The sequence below is a fragment of the Hemiscyllium ocellatum genome, chromosome 2 (genome assembly GCF_020745735.1).
Source record: "Hemiscyllium ocellatum isolate sHemOce1 chromosome 2, sHemOce1.pat.X.cur, whole genome shotgun sequence".
Taxonomy (NCBI): domain Eukaryota; kingdom Metazoa; phylum Chordata; class Chondrichthyes; order Orectolobiformes; family Hemiscylliidae; genus Hemiscyllium; species Hemiscyllium ocellatum.
Window position 1 is genome coordinate 117829527 of NC_083402.1, and position 22625 is coordinate 117852151.

General features: G+C 41.4%; 1 protein-coding gene across 8 annotated transcripts in view; it reads left to right on the plus strand.

The window, feature by feature from the left end:
- inip (ints3 and nabp interacting protein) overlaps positions 1-22625 on the plus strand; it is a 72887-nt gene that overhangs the window by 4615 nt on the left and 45647 nt on the right. For all 8 annotated transcript variants that reach the window (XM_060845738.1, XM_060845759.1, XM_060845721.1 and 5 more), the window contains exon 2: positions 1128-1172. In XM_060845738.1, the coding sequence (XP_060701721.1) occupies positions 1135-1172 (38 nt within the window). In that variant the 5' untranslated portion in view covers positions 1128-1134. The remainder of the gene's footprint in view (positions 1-1127; positions 1173-22625) is intronic.

Here is a 22625-nt window from a genome sequence, read left to right on the forward strand (position 1 = left end):
AAATGTGCATAACTAAGATACCTGGTCAGAAATTACGACACTATTTAAATTGGAAAGTATTATCAAACGTTAACTCGGAACATTAAAAGTGAGCGCAGATTTTCCTGTTTACCAGTTTGCTGCTTGTATCAGGTCATGAGTAGAGTATGTGTGATCCTCCAAATATAATAGCCTCTCTTAGTTGTTCTGGAAACCACTAAGTCTGTGTCAGTGTCACGGGTGAATTAAACTTGTAAGTCCATCTGTGATGCTGTTGCTGATTGTACATTGTGAAACTGAAAAGGTATCGAGATTTCTTGTCTACCTAAAATTAGGGATGTAAAAAATTCCATGTTAATGAAGAACCTGGCAGTTCTCCCCATTATACAAGGCAATAGCTACTCCTAAAGCAACATCATTACTTTTTTTTTGGATTTTCTCTTACTGAAATGAGTAACTGCATAGCATACAATCCCACAGCATTAAACTGGTTTGTGATGTCCGAGCTCATGAAAGGCAGTATATAAATGTCCATGGGATTGTTAGTTGCATGTAAGCTTCAGGTTGGTTATAACCAAGTGATGGCTTTGAAAAAAAATAGTTCTTTTTGTTTTCAGGTTTGTTTGCAGATTTTCAAACTTAATAGGTACACTGCGTCTGCACCACAAGAGGGCCCAAAACTTACTCTGAAGTACCAGTGCTGAAGTTTCCTTTCATTTTTTTGCTAGACAATTTATTGCTTGGTTGCTAAATCTTTGAAAGCAATGTTATAACTACAGAGGTAAAAATGGGACCATACAGCTGTGTTGATTTACTGCCACGACTTAAATTCGTAGAAGCACAGAATCCCTACATTGTGGAAGCAGGCCATTTGGCCCATCGAGTATATGCTAACCCTTTGGAAAGCATCCCACCCTCCAACCCTGTCCCTACAACCCTGCATTTTACATTGCTAATCCATCAAATCTGCACGTTTTAGGAAATTTTTTGCATGACCTGTGCATTCAGTGTCATCTGTGGTTGATTTTGAGCAGGAAAGGAGGACATTGCAGTTGATTCCACAATTCTTTCCTCTCAGTTGGCACTCCATTTCAAATATTTGTTTTTGGTAATTAGTTAACACTTTCTTTTTCTCCTTTTTTGTATAGAGTTTGGATGTTCAACAGAAATGACAACAAACCCTCCAGCACCAGGTAAGAGATGGTGCTTACTTTTTGTCAAACCAAATGTCTTAAAGTTTTAAAAGGTTAGCGCATAAGAATGTAAGCTGTTGGAATAAGAGTGGACTGTGGTCTGTCGATCATGATCATTGCTAATCCTGAGCTTCAGCTCCACTTTCTCACCTGTTCCCCATATTCCCTAAGACTCTTTGGTTTTAAACGTATCCAATAATTGCAAGTTTAAAACTCTCTAAAGTAGAAAATTCCAAAGGTTCACAATCTAGATTCCACAGCCAATGGAAATACTGTCTGAGTGTCAAGCCCCTTCATAATCTTGAATGTTTCAGTGAGACCATTACTCATTTTTGTCAAATCCAGAGAGCTTATTCAGCCTCTCGTCATAGGTCAACCCTATTATAGAGTAAAAAAGCTATGAGTACTGCTATACCTATATAAAACACAAGAAATGCGATTCTGGCTGATTCTTCTCCTAACAGAGAAGAGTAAGAGGCTTTTTGATTGAGAGGCTTTAACATATTGAAGGGTTTAGATAGAATAAATAAAAAAATTGTCTGTTTCCAGGGTTGATCGTCAAAAGAAACAGATTTAAAGTGATGGCAAAGGTGGACAAAGCCAATAAGTGAGACTGACCAGATTACTTTCAAAAGAAAATGCACAATTATATCTTTTGAGGAGGTGTCATAAAATATTTACCAGGATGTTGCTGGGAATGGAAGGTTTGAGTTCTAAAGATAGGCTAAGCCTTTTATTCACTGGACCAAAGGAGATTAGGAGTGATCATAGTAAGGTTTATAAAATCATGGGAGGCACGGACTAATTGAACCAAAGGGTCTGTTTCCGTGCTGTACATATCTGTGACTCTATAAGGTGAGTACAAGGGTCTTTTTCCCAGGGTGGGGGATTTCAAAACAGGGGCATATTTTTAAGGTGAGAGGAGAAAGATTTAAAAAGGACATGAGCAGCTTTTTTACACAATGGTTCGTGTGTGGAATGAGCTGACAGAGGAAATGGTAATACAGTTAGAACATTTTAAAGACATTTGGATGATTATGTGAACAGGAAAAATTTAGAGGGATATGGGTCAAATGTGGGCATATGAGACTAGTTTGCTTTGGGAACGTGGTCAGCATGGACTTGTTGGACCAAAGGGTCTGTTTCCATGCTGTATGACTCCATAATTGATACATATTGAATGGCTTCTTCTGTCTGTACTATTCAACATTTCTTTTTGTTTCATATTATTTTAAATGTTGCAAGTCCTTCCTTCGAGGTGAAGATTTTTATGTTTTTAAGAACAAAAGTACGCCTATTCCAAGGAAATTGTTTTTCCTTGGATTATTTTGCCTCTGTCCCTGTCATGATTCTACTAAACTTGTTCACTATCACCCACCTTCACCTTAACATCTTATTACAGTCACACTATTGTGTCGTTTTGCGCAAAATGAATTGCCTTGCTACATATGGCAAACACGTTTGTGATAAGCAGTTGAACAAATTGGTCTTCAATGCAGTGTTAGTGTTTATATAAAGCTGTTTGTTTTCTTCTTGTTCAGTGACAGAAATTTATTAAGGTTGGAGCAATCCTTGTGTAAAAAAAACATTAGTGTTCGTGATAAAATTAACTTTACTTTTTAAAAACCTATGGACTGTATTGTGTTTATGGTAATACAATATCGTGACAATTTTGAGCCATTATCACTGATTAGCATTAACCTTAAGCAATAAACAAATATAAAGTGTCAACAGTTGACTGAAACACATTTAGTTCAACAATGTCTGTTTGCCCTGTGTTGTAGAGAGCTTTCATTGTAAATAATCTGGTCAGAGATGTTATTACAGATTTTAAACTGGGACCTCCTGGCTAAAAGGTAGGGACACTACTACTGCACCACAAAGGAACAGGGGTGGCATTGAGGTAAGGACAGGCTGGTGGTTTTTCAAGGCCACTTCCTTGCTTCCCCATCCTTGGTTCCAATTGCCCTCAGATTGGAGCAATTGGAGACTCTACCAAAAAGATCTGACAGGTGGGTTACCATGGTTACTGCAAGAAGCAAGGACAAGTCAATTTCATCCGTCTCATTAACCTCCTCTTCCCTCCCAGCACTCAAAAGAAAATAAAAGTAGCTGCACATTTTAAAAATTTGTATTAATTGATTGGAAAAAAATTTTTTCATTCCCTTCTCTGTACCAAACACAATTGATGCTGTACTGGAGATATGTAGTAATAGGCAAGTAGAAAATCTTTGAGGGTGTGCTGCCTTCTGAGTTGCCCCTTGTGTGAATTACCCAGTCTTCAATTTAATCAGTGAGCTGGATTAGAAATTTGCCATCTTGGCACATTTAGTTTTGAAACCATTTTCCTTGAAGCGTCTGGGAAGAATGGGATCACAGGCTCAGACCACACTGTATCATGCAGGCACTTATAAAGTCACAAACACCTTAACTCCCAATGCAACTGTTGTTTCCCATTGTATGTAGACAATACCCTATACGCTAACCATCTTCCTTGTGCAGATCAATAGACTATTGTAAGAGTACTATATACAAATAACTTAGCAGTTGATTCTTAATTTATATACTATTTACATACACTGGCTTGCCTTTCAAGCCTCCTTGGTGATTAGCAACACTTGATAGAGAAAACTCGTGCCATACAATAATTTATGTAGTTCTTTCGTCATAGAATCCCTAGAATGTGAAAGCAGGTTTCTTACTCCCAAGCGCTCATAGTTTCCAGTGGACAAATTTAACAGTGAGGGCAGTGAGGTAGATCAAAGTAAACAGGCTGAACAACATAACTAGGTGTGCTAGGAGATGTACCTGCACATTTGAGCTCCAGTCCAACTAATTAATCACTTTTTTGATTTCTTTGATATCCTTTCAAATTTGCTGCATCCACTGAATAACAGTAGCAGAAGATTTATGTGTGTTTGTCAGTTGTATCTGGAGGTGGCACAGTGGCTCACTGCTGCCTCACAGTGCCAGGAACCTGGGTTCACTTCCACCTTCGGGCAACTGTGTGGACATGGATTTACACAGTATGGCAACATCCATGCTGATCTAGGTAAAAACAAGGACTACAGATGCTGGAAAGCAGAATCTGGATTAGAGTGGTGCTGGAAAAGCACAGGTCAGGCAGCATCCGAGGAGCAGGAAAATCGCCGTTTCGGGCAAAAGCCCTTCATCAGGAATAGAAGCAGGGTGCCTTGAGAGGGGAGTGGGGGTGGGGAGAAAGTAGCATAGAGCACAATAGGTGAATGGCGGTGGGGATGAAAGTGATAGGTCAGAGAGGAGGGTGATGTGGATAGGTGGAAAGGAAGATAGGCAGGTAGGACAGATCATGAGGGCAGAAGTGAAAGGGATGCTTCGAGACAGTCCGCCCAAAAAGATGGTGACAATCCTTTGTGAAGGCAGTCATTCTGACGCTCTCACCGAGACCCAAGTTTCGAGCAGCCAGTGCTCTCCCAGCTAAGCTGGCGACCCAATTCACACCTCCACCTCTTTCCCTCAATCCATTATGTCTGCTTGCAACCCCAGTCCAGGTTCTTCAGACTGACTCCTGTAGCATGCTAAGTGCCTGGGTAACCTGCAGTGTCTTGTGAAGTGACCTGTGCAACCACAATTGTAGCATTTCCCTTGCAGTGGCAGCTGCTGCTCTGATCTCCCTGCAGCTGATCTCTCTCGCGTGCGCTCTGACTGTGGGATGGGCAAGTGAAGGTGGGTGGCTGTGATAATAACTCCCCTTGTTTTGGTAAGCCCTTCATTTTTCCATAGAGTTCTGGGGTTTAGGATTTCACCTGGGTGTGTTTTGTCTAATTTGGGCTACTCTGACCCATGAATCTCTTTCACCCAAACCCACGCCATCCTCCCGATCACCCACTATTTTATATGTGCAATCAAAATTTTGACAAGCTTTCCTTGCTGCCTCAGTGCAAGACCAGTGTTTGGGTCCAGTTTGCCCTGTTTTGCGGTGTCAGCACAGTCTGATCTAGATTACTGAAGGTTTCTGCAAACTGTGTCCACAGGTGCCTGGCAAGTGCAGTGGGTGCTGTCCCTTTCACTGTCTACACTTACTTAATCACTCCATTGGGTTTCCCCTACTGTCTCCTACAGCAACTAGGATTGCTGTTTTCATGGCCTGTGACTCCCATCCTCCCACATTCTAACTGGATGAGGAAGAATGAATTGCAGGACTCGGGCACGTTGACATTAATTTTACCTCCTTGACTTTGTCGGCCTGTGGAGAAGCCTTTGGTGGTGCTGTCGAGAACAGCTCTGAGTCAGGAATCTAACTTCAGACACTGTGAAGGGGCGCAGTCAACACAAGACTGAGGATGTTGTACTGAAATGCATGCAGTACATAAAACAAGGTAAATGACCTTGTAGTGCAGGTTGAAACCGGCAGTTTTGATGTGGGTATCATAGGGACATGTTGCAGGGGATCAAGGCTGGGAACTAAATATCCAAGGAAATGCATCCTGTCAAAAGTATAGGCAGTGGGTTGGATTTGCCTTGTTAATAATAAATTAAATTAAATTGATAGCAAGAAGTGTTATTGAGGCACCAAGGCATAGAATTGGTTAAAGAGTTGAGGAACTGCAAAGTTAGAAGACCCTGATGGAAGTTATGTACAAGCCTTCTAGCAGTAGAAAATAATTCAGGAGCTAAAAAAGGCATATAAGAAAGGCACTATTACAATAATTGTGGGCAAACTTAGAAATCCCACAACACCAAATTATAGTCCAACACACATATATGGGAGTATAAGCTATTGAAGCATTGCTGCTTTGTTAGGTAGCTACTTGACAAAGGAGCCACACTCTGAAAACTTGCACTTGCAAATAAATATGTTGGACTATAACCTGGTGTGGAATTTTTAACTTTACCCAACACCAGCACCTCCACATGATGAATAGTTGTGGGGGAACCTCAATGTGCAGGTGGACTGGGAAAATCAGGTTGGTCGTGGATCTCAAGGAAAGGAGTTTATGGAATGTCCACATGGTGGGTTATTCTCCAACGGGGGACAGGCAATTCCGGATTTGACGTGTAAAGAGGCAGATATGGTTCAGGAATTTAAAGTGAAGGAATCACTAGGGGGCAGTGACCATAATATGATGCAAATCACCCTGCAGTTTGAGAGACAGATGTCTTAATAATATGTAATGGTATTATTGTTGGGTAAAGATAACTCCAAAGACATAAAGAAGAAGCTGGTCAGAGTCTATTGAAAGGGGAGCCTAACATGGCTGACAGCGCAGCAGCAATGGCAGGAGTTTCTGCGGGTAATTCAGAAAGGCAGCGCAGAAATCCTTCGCAGGGAAGAAGAATCATGCTTAGAAGAATCATGCGGCAATTATGTCTAACAAGGGAAGTCAGGAACAGCATAAAAACAAAAGAGAAAATATATAATATACTAAAGTGTAGTGGCAAGCCAGAGGATTGGAAACCAGCAGAGGATTACTATAAAAGCAGTAAGTGAGGGGAGAAGACGAAATATGAGAGTAAGCTAGTTAGTAATATAAAAGAAGATTGCAAGATTTTTTTGAGAAATCTAAAAGGTAAGAGAGCGGCAAGAGTGGACATTGGGCGACTGGAAAATGAGGCTGCAGAAGTAGTAATGGGAAACAAAGAAATGGCAGAGGAACTGAATAGTCACTTTGCATCAGTTTTCATAGTGAAAATCACTAACAGCCTACCAGAACTTTGAGAGTTGGAGCAGCGGGGCGGCACGGTGGCACAGTGGTTAGCACTGCTGCCTCACAGCGCCAGGGACCTGGGTTCAATTCCTGCCTCAGGCGACTGACTGTGTGGAGTTTGAACGTTCTCCCCGTGTCTGCGTGGGTTTCCTCCGGGTGCTCCGGTTTCCTCCCACAGTCACAAAGATGTGCGGGTCAGGTGAATTGGCCATGCTAAATTGCCCGTAGTGTTAGGTAAGGGGTATGGGTGGGTTGCGCTTCGGCGGGTCGGTGTGGACTTGTTGGGCCGAAGGGCCTGTTTCCACACTGTAAGTAATCTAATCTAATCAGAGGTGAGTGTAGTGGCCACCACTAAGGACAAGGTGTTGGGGAAGATGAAAGTTCTGTAGGTGGGTAAATCACCCGGACTGGATGGACTGCATCCCAGAGTTCTGAAGAAGATAGCTGAGAAGATTGTAGAGGCATTGACGGTAATTTTCCAATAGTCTCTGGAGTCAGGGAGGGTGCCAGCGTACTGGGAAGTGACTAATGCAACATTCCTGTTTAAGGACGTAGAGAGACAGAAGACAACTGTACGCTGATTAGCCTAACCTTGATTGTTCTTAAGATTTTTAAGGATGAGAATGTGTAGCTGGAACTGCATGGTTAAAATAGGTCTGAGTCAGCATGGCTTCGTCAAGTGGAGGTAATGTCTGACAAATCTGTTCGAATTCTTTTAAGGAAGTAATGAGCAAATTAAAGGACAGTCAGTGGAAATGATCTATTTGGAATTCCAGAAGGCATGTGACAAGATGCCTCACAGGAGACTGCTAAATAAGAGCCCCTGTGTTAGTGGCAAGGTACTGGCATGGATAGAGGATTGGCTGTCTGGCAGAAGGCAGAGTGTGGGATCAAGGGGTCTTTTTCAGGATGGCAGTCTGTGACTAGTGGAGTTCTATAGGGTTCAGTGTTGAGATCGCAATTATATATGTTATGTATTAATGATCTGGGTAAAGGAACTGAGGGCATTGTTGCAATGTTTGCAGGCGGCACAAAGATAGGTGGAGGGACAGGTAGTGCTGAGGAATTGGAGGAGATCCAGTAGAACTTGGACAGGATAGGAGAATAGACCAAGAAGTGACAGATGAAGTACAGTGGGAAAGTGAGGTCATGCATGTTGGGATGAAGAATAGAGGTGCAGACCATTTTCTAACCGAGGAATGGCTTTTGAAATCTGAAGCTCAAGGGGATTTGGGAGTCCTAGTGCAGGATTCTCTTGAGGTTAAGGTGCAGGTTCATTTGGCAGTTAAGGCAACTGAAATGTAGGCATTCATTTCAAGGCGGGGTTGAATACAAGAGCAGAGGTGTGTTACTGAGGCTGTACCAGGGTCTGGTCAGTCCACATTTGGAATATTGTTGAGCAGTCCCATATCTAAGGAAGAATGTATTGGTATTGGGGAGGGTCCAGAGAAGATTTCCAAGAATGATTCCAGGGTTGAAGGGCTTATCATAAGAGGATTGGTTGAGAACTCTGGATCTGTACGCAAATGGAGTTTAGATGACGAGGGGAGATCTCATTGAAACTTAACAGAATACTGAGAGGCCTGGACAGAGTGGACATGGAGAAAATATCTACACTAGTAGGACCCAAGGGCACAGCCTCAGATTTAAGGGACGACTCTTTGGAACCAAGGTGAAAAGGAATTTGATCAGTCAGATATTGTATGGAACTCATTGCTGGAGAAGTGGAGGCCAAGTCATTGAGTGTACTTAAGACAGAGATAGGTTCTTGATTAGTAAGATGATCAAGGGTTATGGAGAGAAGGCTGGAGAATGCGCTTGAAAAATATATCAGCTGTGATCAAATGGCAGAGTAGACTGGGTGAGCTGAATGGCCAAATTCCCTTACTTTCTCTTATGGTCAATTGTATGGATTTTTTTTTACTGTCTACCAGTTGCGGCTCTGTAAATAGGGTTGTGTAAGTAATTGAGTTATTGTTGTGGCCATCCTAACGGGTTGTGGTCAGTGGATTCGTCAGGGCAGTATGGGATCCTCAGGATGCTGAAGGATCTACTGCCTCCAGAAAGGAAGGTGGGAGTCTCCAATCTTCACCACTTTTGGCGTTTCTTCCATTTCCTCTCAGTCTATCCGATTATAGTTGTCCCCATTTGATTCTGTTGTCCCAAATGACCACATCATTCCCTTTTGCAGGGAAAGTTGCGACTTGAATTTGTCAATCTCACAATGGCATTTTACATCGCCTGTAGCATGAACTGTTTTCTTTGTCTTGCTGGTGCATAACTGAGTACTGCCGGTAGGTTTTTGTATTTCTCAGTCAACTCGTCCACCACCTTTTTGGGCTGTCGTTGAAGTACCTACTCAAGACAGTTCCGGGAACCCCTAATGGACTCGACCTGTAAGCCTCTCTTGGTTCGTCCCAGAGATTATACTCTGTAGTCTGGAATATAAAACTCTTACAGACAGTTTAGTTTAAGTTAATACCTTTATTTACCAATAGCATCCATGTTTAACATAGGTATCTATGTTAAAGTCTATAGGTATCTATAAGCCAGGCTTGAACTAAGGTTTTAAAACCATTAGCAGAATAGCGGCGTCAGCTCTTACCCCTAAGAGCTCTCTCAGGCTACTCCCCTTATTGCTGCAAACAAGCTGTCTTTATGCAGAAATTGGTGCTGAGATTACAAAAAACACCACATGTCCTTAATTAGATAAGCAGCAATAAAATGGCAAAAGTTTGTAGAGGAAGAGAAACTAATTGACCAGTGTGAGCACACTTGACTAATTAAGTTACATGCACGTGAAAGTGGGACACCCTGATCAAGCCAGAGCTTCCCTTTTAACAGTACATCATAACGAGAGATCAGTCTAAACTATGTGGAAAAGGTTATGAGGCTTTACAACATGGCTGTTTTTAAAAAAAATCATCAGAGATTCCCAAAATGCAAATCAAATCTGTAACAGCTTCCGTCCTGTCACTCCCTCTCTCACGAATGAACATCTGTCAACTTTCTTACTATCTCAGTTTCGGCCTTTGTGTTTTTCTAGCTTGTAAGGGTAATAAGACATTCACATTCCAGAAAAGTCAAGATTAGGGAGCTGAGCTTCATAAATTCAAATCTGCTTAGTGTGGTCTACATGAAAATGTATCAGGATTGATCTGTTACATGCATATCCCACTCAGCTTATTAAATTAAAAGTTCTTTTCCTATTGGATATGCATTTGTTAAGAGTCTTCAATATAAACCAGAAATTCAGTTGTTCAACATCCAGCTGTAAAATAGGCACAGCTTCCCGCCTTAGGGGTCAAAAGGAAGTACTGCCACACATTCCACAAGTGAACAAAAGGGGTGGCACGGTGGCTCAGTGGTTAGCACTGCTGCCTCACAGCGCCAGGAACCCAGGTTTGATTCCAGCCTGGGTGATTGTGTGGAGTTTACACGTTCTCTTTGTGTCTGCATGGGTTTCCTCTGGGTGCCCCAGTTTCCTCCCACAGTCCAAAGATGTGCAGGTCCGGTAAATTAGCCTTGCTAAATTGCCCGCAGTGTTAGATGCATTAGTCAGAGAGAAATGGGTCTCGGTAGGTTACTCTTCGGAGGGTTGATGTGAACTTGTTGGACCGAAGGGTCTGTTTCCACACTGTAGAGAATCTAGTCGAAACTATTCCTTATTAAAAATGCCATATGAGCAGTTCCCAAATTCCCCCAATATTTACACTCTATCTAGTTCAATCCATCTGAGAAAGGATATTACTTGTAATGATCCGGATGTTTAAGCTGGGATGTTGTAATCTCCTTCCCGTCTGACTTAGGGCTGGCTTTCTTCCATGAAGGTGGGTCTCTTAGGTCAAGGTGGATCTTCTCCTGAGTCATATTAGATTGCCACATGGTCTTCCACAGTGAGTCTTCACTGAGTGGGTGGCTTCCTGGTGTGATTTTTTTTAAAAATTCCCTCCCTCTGCTCTGTGACCTTTGGCCGGTGGGTTGTTCAAAGCATCAAATGAGGTCGCACTGACACCTTTCATTGTTACTATGGTATAATTGCATGTCCTCAGGCACTGGCTAGAAGTCAAGGTGTTAGAAAATCTGACTGATATGCTTCCAATACACAACCTTGGCTGGCTGTAACTGGTTTCCCCGAACCTTTATGACCTCTTCAACCTTGGTTTCCACTGTTCTCGGTTACCGACGGCTGCTGTTTTTCTTACTCATTTGTAGGATGAGGGTATTGCTGACTAAAGGAGATTTGTGAATGAGAAGAATGTTTTCCAACAATTGACAATGGATTCATCATTAGACTCTTAATACCAGATTTCTTAAAATTTATATTCTTCATCTGTCATGTCGGGGCACAAACCCAGTTTCCCAGAACATTACCTGGCCCTCTGAATTAACAGTCTAGAGATAATGTCACTTGGCCAACTGCTCCCATTTAGTTTAGTTTGGCCAATTTTCTGTCAGGCCTGATTTCTTTGGCTCTGGGTCAATTTAGAATATCCAATTTTGAGGCTGTGGTCGCTTGACCACATTCCCAGTGGATGTTTGTGCCAAGACCAAAGGGTAGGAAGAATCACTGAAGTGGACCTTATTGGACTTTATAAAGATGAAGGATGGGTCAATATTGGAAGAATAGTTCCTAAAAATAGGATAGAGTAATATTCTGAGTGAGAGGCTGAGTCAGAGATGTACAGCACGGAAATGGACCCTTTGATTCAACTTGTCTATGCCAACCAGATATCCCAACCCAATCTAGTCCCATTTGCCAGCTGATAATGCTGAAAAGGACTGAGGAAAAGGGCAGCATGGACTAGAACAAAAACTTGTATTCTGTTAGAAGACTTGCATAACCATCCTTTAGTGATATAATTCATTTAATAGAGGTAAGTGGAGTTACGAAAGATCAGTCAAAATGAGAATCAGTCTGGGATAGATTGGATATGATTGAGCCACTGTTTAAGGAAAAGTCTTCCCTCCATTAAAGATCTGCAACAAAGGCAGGCATAGCCAACAATATACGTGAACAAATAAAAAGAACCAGAGAAGTCCTTTCTTCATGAAGAATATCAAATATTAAAATGGAATCATTAGAAACTAGAGAACCTGAAATTGGAAAAAGAACAGAGTATATCACTAGAATCATGGATATGAGTGAGTGAAGACTTATTGTTAAGACAAAAAAAAGTTAAAAAATTAGATAGGGTGAAAGGGAATTTCTTGGGGCATGTTGACCAGAAGTAGAAATCATCAGAAAGTTAATAGCCTCAGCCAGGTCCATCTGCCATCTAACTCTTCATAGTTGGTTGTTCTATCGAACATTTCTCCAGGTGTAAGGTTCAACTCAATTCTGGGGAAACTTTTACCTTCACACCTTGTCATACTGTGCATTTGAAAATAAAAAACACACAGTCCAGCAATGACAAACACTGGAGTTTGTCAACAATTAGAAATTTATTGTTTATTTCCTCTCCTCCTTTATATTTAGTTTTATTCTGTCAGGTTTTATGTTAAACCTGCTATTTCCTGTAGATTTGATTTTTTTTCAAGAGTTGCATTCATATGGTGCTTTCTGTGACCACCAGATGTCTCAAAGCAACAGTGAGAAACCAAGATGACTACTAAAAGAATAATCAATGATTAGTCTAAAGTTATGCCTGTTGATATCTCCGCTCCCTCCTCTGCTCAACGCATTTCAGTTATGCTGTTTTCTGCACGTGCACAGTTCCTTTGCATATGGTGTAAGGAGCATTTTCTTTGGCTAGAATATGGATATGAGTTTGCAAATATGAATGTAACATCTTATGTATGACAGAGAATTGCATAGTCAATGCACAGTTTTCACGTATGTATTTGTATATGTATTGTCCCTTTTATGACACTGTTATACCGGATTAGAATGCTCAGCGGATAACTTGCCCTTTTATGCAGCACCACAAATTATTGTAGGCATTGGTTCAAATGTATTTGCATCCTTAAATTCTTTGGAAATTATTAAGTGCATTTATCTTTTTTTTTAAAAATCCTTTCCAGTTTGGTTTTGCTCCCATTTCCATTTGTGTACAAAACCATACGTTCTGAATAACATACCTGTGCCCTTTTGTGGATTTGTCTGTCCCTGGTGCATGTTTAAAATAAATTTGAATTATTGCTATAAAATGGAATTTAAGGCCTAGCTTCAAATGGAAAAAACAAAAGTCTCAAATACTAAATTTAAATGGCATATTGAAAGTGATAGTAATTTATTTTCTGTCTGCAGCTGAGTAGAAAATTGTCTGGCTGTGAATGACAGTTTTGTTATCCAGAAAAGTCTGTATCCTGTATAAATTCAAACAGAGCTGCCGAATGACAACTGAAATCAAATATACAAAAATAGACTTGCTGAGATGCAGAATTAGTTTTGCAATGAAAAATAAATCTATAAAGCTGAGTATCAGTACATGATTTTCTGTTTATAGAATTTTGGTCTAAATTTCTTAACTCCATTTTTGAAGTATTTTTGATTTTACCAGCCACTGGTAAAAGTCTCAAGTTTATCACAGTGACACCAGTTTGCCTGCAGTAGGCAGGACTGTGTATTTTTTCCTTCAGTTTTTTTTTCAGCAATTGTACTTATTAAAAGGGGTGGAATGATTTCAAAGCTGAGAGACACCCAACAAGTAAGCTCTGTGCCTCTGTTATACTGTTTGATGACATTGTAAAAAGTGGTTCCTTACCCTTGTATAGTTATCTTAGCAAAGTAACATTATAGTAATTTACTGTTGCAGTGTTTGCACATTATCTATCACCATTGTACGTTAGGACTTGTCAATTAGGCTGTCTTTAATCCATTGCACCTGCCAAAGTGTGGTTGAATGGTGCTGTAAGCCTGTAATCCAACCAATTTGTGCATAAATCTTACTACTGCAGCCTTTCTGGTGTTTGATTCATTTTCAATTGTTAAGTAAACAACAACTTGTATCTATGTACCCCTTTCTTAAAAAATTATTTCCCAGGATGATTCACAGGAATGCTTTAAAATGAAATTTCACTTTTGACGTACAAGGCATAATTAAGGAAGATGGCTAAAAGTGAGGTCACAGGTCTGTGTTTTGGTGCATTTTGGAGGGAGAGGGAGAGAGGTCAGGGGGGAGGGGGGTAGGTTTAAGGAGGGAATTCCAGAGTTGAAGACTCAGCCATCAGTGGTGGAGCAACTAAAACTTGGTGATGTTCAAGTTCCTATGGTTAGGTGAGACTGGATTAATTTAGGACATCTGGTCAGCGTGGACAAGCTGGACCGAAGAATCTGTTTCGGTGTTGTACATCTCTGACTGTATGAGATAGTTATCAGTGATATTCTGGCCATTGTTTATCCCCTAATCAACAATAAAAAACAGATGATCTGATCAATACACTGCTAACTGGAGGAATCTGTAAGGCACAAATTGCTTCATGCAACGGTGACTACACTTCACATGTGCTCCATTGGCTGTGAAATGCTTTCAGCTGTCCGGTTGTCACTGGTACATAGCAATCATTGCACTCTTGGTAAAATTCAGTGGTACTAGGCCATCCTGACTGCAAAGATGTTCCACTCTGCAAGAACAACTTAGATTGCCCATTCACACCCCACCACATAGCACTAGAGATTTCTCTCATCTGTTAATTGTCCAGTTCCCTTTTGAAAGCTAACATTAAATTTATCTCCATCATAGTCTTAACATTCCAGATGCCAACCACTCAGTGTTCCTTTGAAAAACTTAAATCAGTGTCGTCTTTCACCAATGGGAATGGCATTACTCTGTGTCGTACTCTTGTGATTTTAGAACGCTACGGTCAAATCTCTTCCCAGCTTTTTCCAAGGAAAACAGCTAAGATTCACCAATCCATCCACCTACCTGATGTTCTTCTTCCCTTTAATTATTCTCTAAATATTTTCTGAGCCCTCTCTTGTTTTATAAAGGTTCACTATAGCACTCTTGCTTGCAGTCTATTCTGCTATTTATTGAACTGAAATGAGAGAACAGATTCTCATTATTTATTAACCACTTTCCTTAAGCTGTCCAGTCATCTTCAGTGCCTACTGCACACTCACTCTGGTTCACCTGGTCCCATGCCCCGTTAGGCTTGTATCCTTTGTCTCGTATTACTCTCCTTTTTGTTTGTATCAATTTCAATTTTTTAGATTAGATTCCCTACAGTATGGGAACAGGCCCCTTGCCCCAACAAGTCCACACCAACCCTCTGAAGAGTAACCCACCTGGACCCATTCCCCTACTCTATATTTACCTCTGACTAACACACCTAACACTATGGGCAATTTAGCATGGCCAATTCACCTGACCTGCATATCTCTGGATTGTGGAAGGGAACTAGAGCACCTTGAGGAAACCCATGCAGACACTGGGAGAATGTGCAAACTCCATACAGACAGTTGCTTGGGGTGTTGAGGCAGCAGTGCTAACCATCTCAGCCAGCATGCCGCCCCTTTCTTTGCAGTAAATTTCATCTACCACATATTAACTCATTGATTGGCTGACCCTTGTTCTCCTGAATTCTTTGCGGAGTAATGAGCAGGTTAGTCCAAGAACAGTCAATAGATGTTACCTATCTGGACTTCCAGAAGGCTTCTGATAAGCCACACAGGAGACTGCTGAGTAAGTTAGAGGCCAGGTACTAGCATGGACTGAAGATTGGTTATCTGATAGAAGGCAGAGAGTGGAGATAAAAGGGTCCTTTTCAGGATGGAAGCAGGTCACTAGTGTTCCACAAGGATCGGTGTAGGGACCACAACTTTTAACTTTATACACTAACGATCTGGATGAAGGAACTGATGACATTCTGGTTAAGTTTGCAGATGATACAAAGATAGGTAGCAGGGCAGGTACTATTGAGGAGGCGGGGAGGTTGCAGAAAAATTTAGACTGATTAGGAAAGTGGGCAAAGAAGTGGCAGATGAAATACAACATGGGAAAGCGTGAGATTGTGTACTTTGGGAGGAAGAATAGAGGCATGGACTATTTTCTAAATCAGGAAACAATTCAGAAGTCTTAAGTGCAGAGGGGCTTGGGAGTCTTCATCCAGGTTTCTCTTCAGGTGAACTTGCAGGTTCAGTCAGTAATTAGGAAGGCAATGTTGTCAAGCATCTTGAGAGGACGAGAATTTAAGCAGGGATGTACTTCTGAGGCTTTATGAGGCTCTGGTCAGACCACATTTTGAGTATTGTGAGCAATTATGGACCCCATACCTCAGAAAAGAGGTACTGGCCCTGGAGCAGGTCCAGAGGAGGATCATACAAATGATCCTAGGATTGAAAGGCTTAGCATATGAGGAATATTCGAGGAGTCTTGGACTATATTTGATGGAGTTTAGAAGGACGAGGGGGGATCTGTTGAAATTGTCAGAATACTTAATGGCCTGGACAGAGTAGACATTGGAAAGAGGTTTCCATTGGCAGGAGGGACAAAGACCTGAGATTAAGATTAAACGGAAGACCAGTTAGAACAGAGATCAGGAGAAACTTCTTTAACCAGAGAGTGGTGAATCTGTGGAATTCATTGCCACAGAAGGCTGTGGAGGTCAGGTCATGGAGTATACTTAAGACAGAGATAGATAAGTTCTTGATCGCCAAAGGGATCAAAGGTTACCGGGAGAAAGCAGGAAATTGAGTTTTAAAAAAAACCTGTCCGCCATGATTGAGTGATGGAGCAGACTTGATGGGCCAAATGGCCTAATTTCTGTTGCTATGTCTTATGGTTTTATGAAGTCTATCATTAACCTTCTTACAGTTCACAATGTTTCCAAGTTTTTGTGTCATATGCAAGTTTTTAGTTTGTACTTGACACACCCAGGTCCTTAATATATATCCCAGTAAGTTCTGCTACCACCTCTGGGGAATCCCATGTGTGCCTTCCTTTAGTTTGGTCTTTGTTTGAATTTTACACATGTGTTTTGTTTCTGTCACACTGGCCTTCATTATCTCTTCAAGTTGAATATGAGAATGATGGGTTATTACTGATTGTAACTGCAGTTATGTATGCTGGTCAATACGAATGAGAATGTCCTTCAGCCTGGCTGATCGTAGTTAAGTTGTGGATAGCATTAATTTGGAATGACAAAAGATTTTCAGTTCTGGAGAGATGCCACTGGACTTGAAACATTAACTCTGCTTTCACTCCACAAATGCTGTCAAACTTGCTGAGTTTCTCCCAGTAATTTCTGTTTTTGTTGCAAAAGGTTTCCAAAATTGGTAACCACATTGTACTGAGTCAACATTTTCAGCATGTCAATGTTAGTCCTAAAGTTTGAGTCAATGGAACGTAATTTATGTATTCTGCAGGATTGCATTTTATAATGGATGTAATTGCTAAAGTCATGACTGCAATCTTATTCCAGATTATTGTAAAAGAGCATTTGGAACATTTTTACTGACCAGTGCTTTCATTTGTTTTAGAATTATTTATTTACCTTTTCTCTTAAACTCCTTGCAAAAGGAAATAGGTGGATTCAGCAGTTAATTTTGTAAAGCACTTGTCACCCTGATCACGAAGCGCGTTGACCATCATTTTGGTAAAAATGGGGACACAGTCTTTCCCCACTCCCACCGACCTCAACAAACACAATAATCTAGTGTGTTATACAACTCCTCAGAAAGAAATGGAGGTGGGAGGACAATTAGAGACTGACCATAACATTGTATTCCAAGAAAATAAATCTGCAACTTTAAAAAAAAATCAAACCTACATGAAAGTGGAGCATTTTGATATGCTGAGCTGGCGAGCTCCATATTCTACTCTTCATACCTAAACATCTTTTCAAGTCACTTTTCCCTTTCATAACACATTTCTTTTGACCAGGTGTTTTGTCACCCTGATATTATCTCTTGTTCCTTTTGTGTGCATTCATTCCATTACACCTCCAAAATACCTTTGGATGATCTTCTACACATTGAACTCACCATGTAAATATGTGCTTTGTAAAATGCCATACCAGGTAACTCTGAGTTTATTCAAGGAGGCTTTCAATCTGGGAGAATAGCAAGGAATAATTTAACTGTTACAACTTCTAAATTGGGAGGTCCACAGCATAATCAAATAACCTAGTTAAGGGTGGGAATTACTGTTTAGTGGTTGGGGATAGAAGGTTCAAGTCCAGTCTGCTCCTCACTGGAGGATAGTACGTCTTTTACATCTGCCATGCAAAATAACTTCTGCAGCTGTCTTCTATTTAGCATTTATTTTTGGCAGTCAGTGCTCCTGTACATTATCCTGATTGCAGTACCTTCACCATTTGTCAGCATGTGGGACATAACACCCACAGTAGTAAATGGTCAACTATTTGTCTAAGTTATTACAGTAAGTGCTAAATATTTCAAAAGTAGGTGGATTCAGAAATGTTGAAGTCTACATTATTTATGTTCTCTTTAAATCACATGTATGGATACAACAGCTAAAGTTTAAGGCATATTTTTAATTTCATTTATGGACTTAATGATTTTCAAACTTCATGGTTGGTGACATCTTTTTTCCCTTGGAAACTAAAAGCAAAACTTCCAGTTTTTGCTCAATGAAAGCTAAATAAGAATCACCAAAAGATATAGGTTGAAATGAAATGAAATGAGAAGATAGCTGACATGGATTAAAAGTTGATAGGCTCTTGATGACCAGCATGGCCACAATGGGCTGAAAGGCCTCATTTGATGTTGTATTACCCACTGGCTATGTAGGATGGTTAGATAAGTTGGCTGGACAGCTGGTGCATAATACAGACTAACATTGACAGTGCAGGTTCATTTTTTTACACTATGAAGGTCCTGTCTTCTCATCCATGCACCTTCACTGAGGGATAGTGATGGTGATCTGTGTGTGTCTCTCTCTCTGTCTCTCTCTCTGTCTCTCTCTCTGTCTCTCTCTCTGGCTCTCTCTCTGGCTCTCTCTCTGGCTCTCTCTCACTCTCTCTGTGTCTCTCTCGCTCTCTGTGTGTCTATCTCTCTCTCTGTGTCTGTCTGTCTCTGTGTGTGTGTGTGTGTGTGTGTCTCTCGCTCTCGCTCTCGCTCTCGCTCTCGCTCTCGCTCTCGCTCTCGCTCTCGCTCTCGCTCTCTGTCTCTGTCTCTCTGTGTCTGTCTCTCTCTCTCTCTCTCTGTGTCTCTCTCTCTCTCTCTCTCGCTCTCTCTGTGTGTGTGTGTGTGTGTGTGTGTGTGTGTGTGTGTGTGTGTCTCTCTCTCTCTCAGATCAGAGAACAGCCTCTGGGATAATGACAACTTCACTTTCTTTTACTCTATGACTCAAGATGTGGAATATCCAATTTTTCCTATAACTAAAAGATAACATTTTTACTGCTTTGTTCACCTGATCTTCATATAAAGATTAACTTGGGGACGGCTCAGTGGTCAGCACTGCTGCCTCACAGCGCCAAGGACCTGAGTTCAATTCCAGCCTTGGTCGACAGTCTGCATGGAGTTTGCATATTGTACCCATGTCTATGTGGGTTTCCTCCTACAATCTAAAGATGTGCAGTTTAGGTTAATTCGCTGTGCTAAATTGCCCATAGTGTTCAGGGATGCTTATGTTAGATGCATTATTCAGGGGTAAATGTTGAATAATGGGGAATGGGTTTGGGTGGGATACTCTTTGGAGGGACGGTGTGGACTTGTTGGGCCGAAGGGTCTGTTTCCACAACATAGGGAGTCTATGATCTGTGGAATTAAGAGAAAGTGAGGACTGCATATGCTGGAGATCAGAGTCAAAATGTGCGCTGGAAAAGCACAGCAGGTCAGGCAGCATACGAGGAGCAGGAGAGTCAACATTTTGGCCATAGGCTCTTCATCAGGAATGTTGGGGTGGGGGTGCCAAAGGGGCTGAGAGGTAAATAGGATAGGTTTATGTCTTGCGGGAAGTAGCTTGGAAGGTGATAGGGAGATGCAGGTGGGGTGTGATGGTGATAGGGCAGAGAGGAGGGTGGAGTGGATAAGTGGAAAGGAAGATGGACAGGTGGGGCAGTTCAAGAGAGCGGTGCTGAGTTAGAGGATTGGATCTGGGATGAGGTGGGGAAAGGAAGATGAGGAAACTGGTGAAATCGACATAGATGCCATGGGAGTGTCCCAAGGCAGAAGATAAGGCATTCTTCCAGGCGTCAGGTGGCTGGAATTTGGTAGTGGAGGAAGACCAAGACTTGCATGTCTTTGACGGAGTGGGAAGGTGAATTGAAGCTGTCAGCCAAAGGGTAGTGAGATTGTTTTGCGCATGTGTTCCAGAAATGTTCTCTGAAACATTCCATGAGGTGGCACCCTGTCTCTCCAATGTAGAGGACACCACATTGAGAGCAATGGACACGGTAGATGAGGTGTTTGAATGTGTAGGCAAATCTCTGCCAGATGTGGAAGGATCCATTGGGGCATTGGAGGTGAGGGGGGAAATGTGGGCGTGGCAAAAATGAATTATGAGCAGAAGTAAACCATTTGGCTCTTCTGCCATTCAATAGGATGAAAGCTGAACTAGTTTCAAATTTCGCGTTCACCTTATCATAGATAACCTTTGATTCCCTTGCCTAATAATTTATCTACCGCCACTACGGTGGCACAGTGGTAGCACTACTGCCTCACAGTTCCAGAGACCTGGGTTCAACTCCTGCCTCGGGCAACTGTCTGTGTGGAGTTTGCACATTCTCCCCGTGTCTGTGTGGGTTTCCTCCCACAGTCCAAAGACATGCAGGTTAGGTGAATTGGCCATGCTAAATTGCCCATAGTGAAGGGGTAAATGTAGAAGAATGGGTTTGCTCTTCGCAGGGTGGACTTGTTGGGCCGAAGGGCCTGTTTCCACACTGTAAGTAATCTAATCTAATCAAACCCTGCTTCCACTGTCTTCTGTGGCTGAGAGTTCGAAAGACGGTCAATCATCTGAATGTAAACATTTCTCTAACATCTCTTGTATTTGTTACATTTTAATCAAGTGGAATCTTTCCTGAATCTAGTGACGTTTTAAAATTAACACCAACATGTCCACTACCTCACGAGCCATCTCTCTTAAGAATTGAAATCCATCAGAGCCCAGGGATTTGTCAGTCTGAAGCTTCATCAGTTTTCTCCGTATCTTTTCCCTAGTAATTGTAATTTCATCGAGTTCCTCCCTTCCTTTCGCCAGCTGGTTTTATAGCTATTAATGGAAGTTATTTTGTATCTTCTATAGTGAAGGCAGAAGCAAAACTATTGCTTATTTCAGCCATCATTTCCTTACTATTATTACTTTTAAGAGGACATCACTCACTTTACTTTTTTTTTCCTTTTTAAAATATCCATAGAAACTTTTGCTTGCTGTTTTCTCATTTCTTACTAGCATCCTCTCGGGCACTAATTTCTTTCTCCGAATTAATCTTTTTGTCATTTTCTGCCGGTCACCTTTTGTGTAATGATGTTGTGCATGATTGAAATGTGTAAAATTAGGAAGGGCATAAGACAGCAAAGCAACATTACCCCTTTGTGGAGGGATCAGTGGAGTGACCAGGGGACATAGATTTCAGGTCAAGGGTCAAAGGTTTAGAGGACGTGAGAGGAAACTTTTTTTCACCGAGGGCAGTGGGAACCTGGAAATCACTGCCTGTAAGGATGGCAAAGGCAGAAAGTCCCATAACATTTAAGAAGCATTTAGATATGCACTTCCAGTGCCAAAGCATATAAGGCCATGAGGCAAGTGCTGGAAAATGGAGTTAGAATAGTTAGGTAGCTGTTTTGACTAGCATGGATATGATCTTCCTAAGAACCTGTTTCTGTGGTCTCTGTGACTGACTGTACATGCTTTTTCCTTGTATTTCCTTATCGATTTCAGTTAACCAGAAATGATGGGGCCTTGCCTTTGGAATTTTTCTTCATAATAGAAATATACTTATTCTGAGTGTTTTGAAAACTCTAATGTCTGCTGCTTTTCTAAAGAGTTATCCCCAAGTCTTGGAAACCAGTTTGCTGTACTGAGCTCCGCTTTCATGGCCACATACTTGCTCATGCTTTAATTTTAAAATAAGAGGTTACAAAAATGCAGAATAAAAACCGAAAGAACTGTAGATGCTGTAAATCCAAAACAAAAACAGAAATTGCTGGAAAAACACAGCAGGTCTGGCAGCATCTGTGGAGTGATATTAGTTAATGTTTCAGGTCAAGTGACCCTTACTCAGAACATTGATGTAGGTTATGCATTCTGAGCAAGGGTCACTTGACCTGAAATGTTATCTCTGATGTTGCCAGATGTTATGCTGCTAGACCTGCTGAGCTTTTCCAGCAATTTCTGTTTCCACCTTCAATTTTGAAGTATTTTATTAAGTGAGCATTGTGACTTCTCCTAACTCAGTGTGTTTTGGGCATTCCATAAACCGAGGGTGAATGTCTCCTTAGGGTGGGGATAAAAGGGAAGCAGTCTTCACTAAATGACTATTATATTTGCAAGTAATTTGAATAGACATTTACCCAGGTGTAGTAGTGGATCAAAGCCTCTAGAAAGGTAACTCTGTCCTTGTGTTGGGAATTTTTCAGGCTAATGTGTTCTTTTGACTGGTGGCCTTGAAATTATCCTCCAGGAATCCCAGAAACATTTACTTTCCTTCTGTAAATTTAATCCCTCCTGCATTTTCCCAGTATTCCAACAGACAGTTTGTCTTTTGCGGGTTATTACAAAGTTGCCTGATCCTGACCTTGTCTTACGTCTGTACATGTAAACTCATTTTGGGGTTAGTGGATGCTGATAATTAATGGGGAGTCTCAGCTGACACCCTTTCCTAAGGCTAAGGCACTTGGACCAATTTCCCTCTCCAA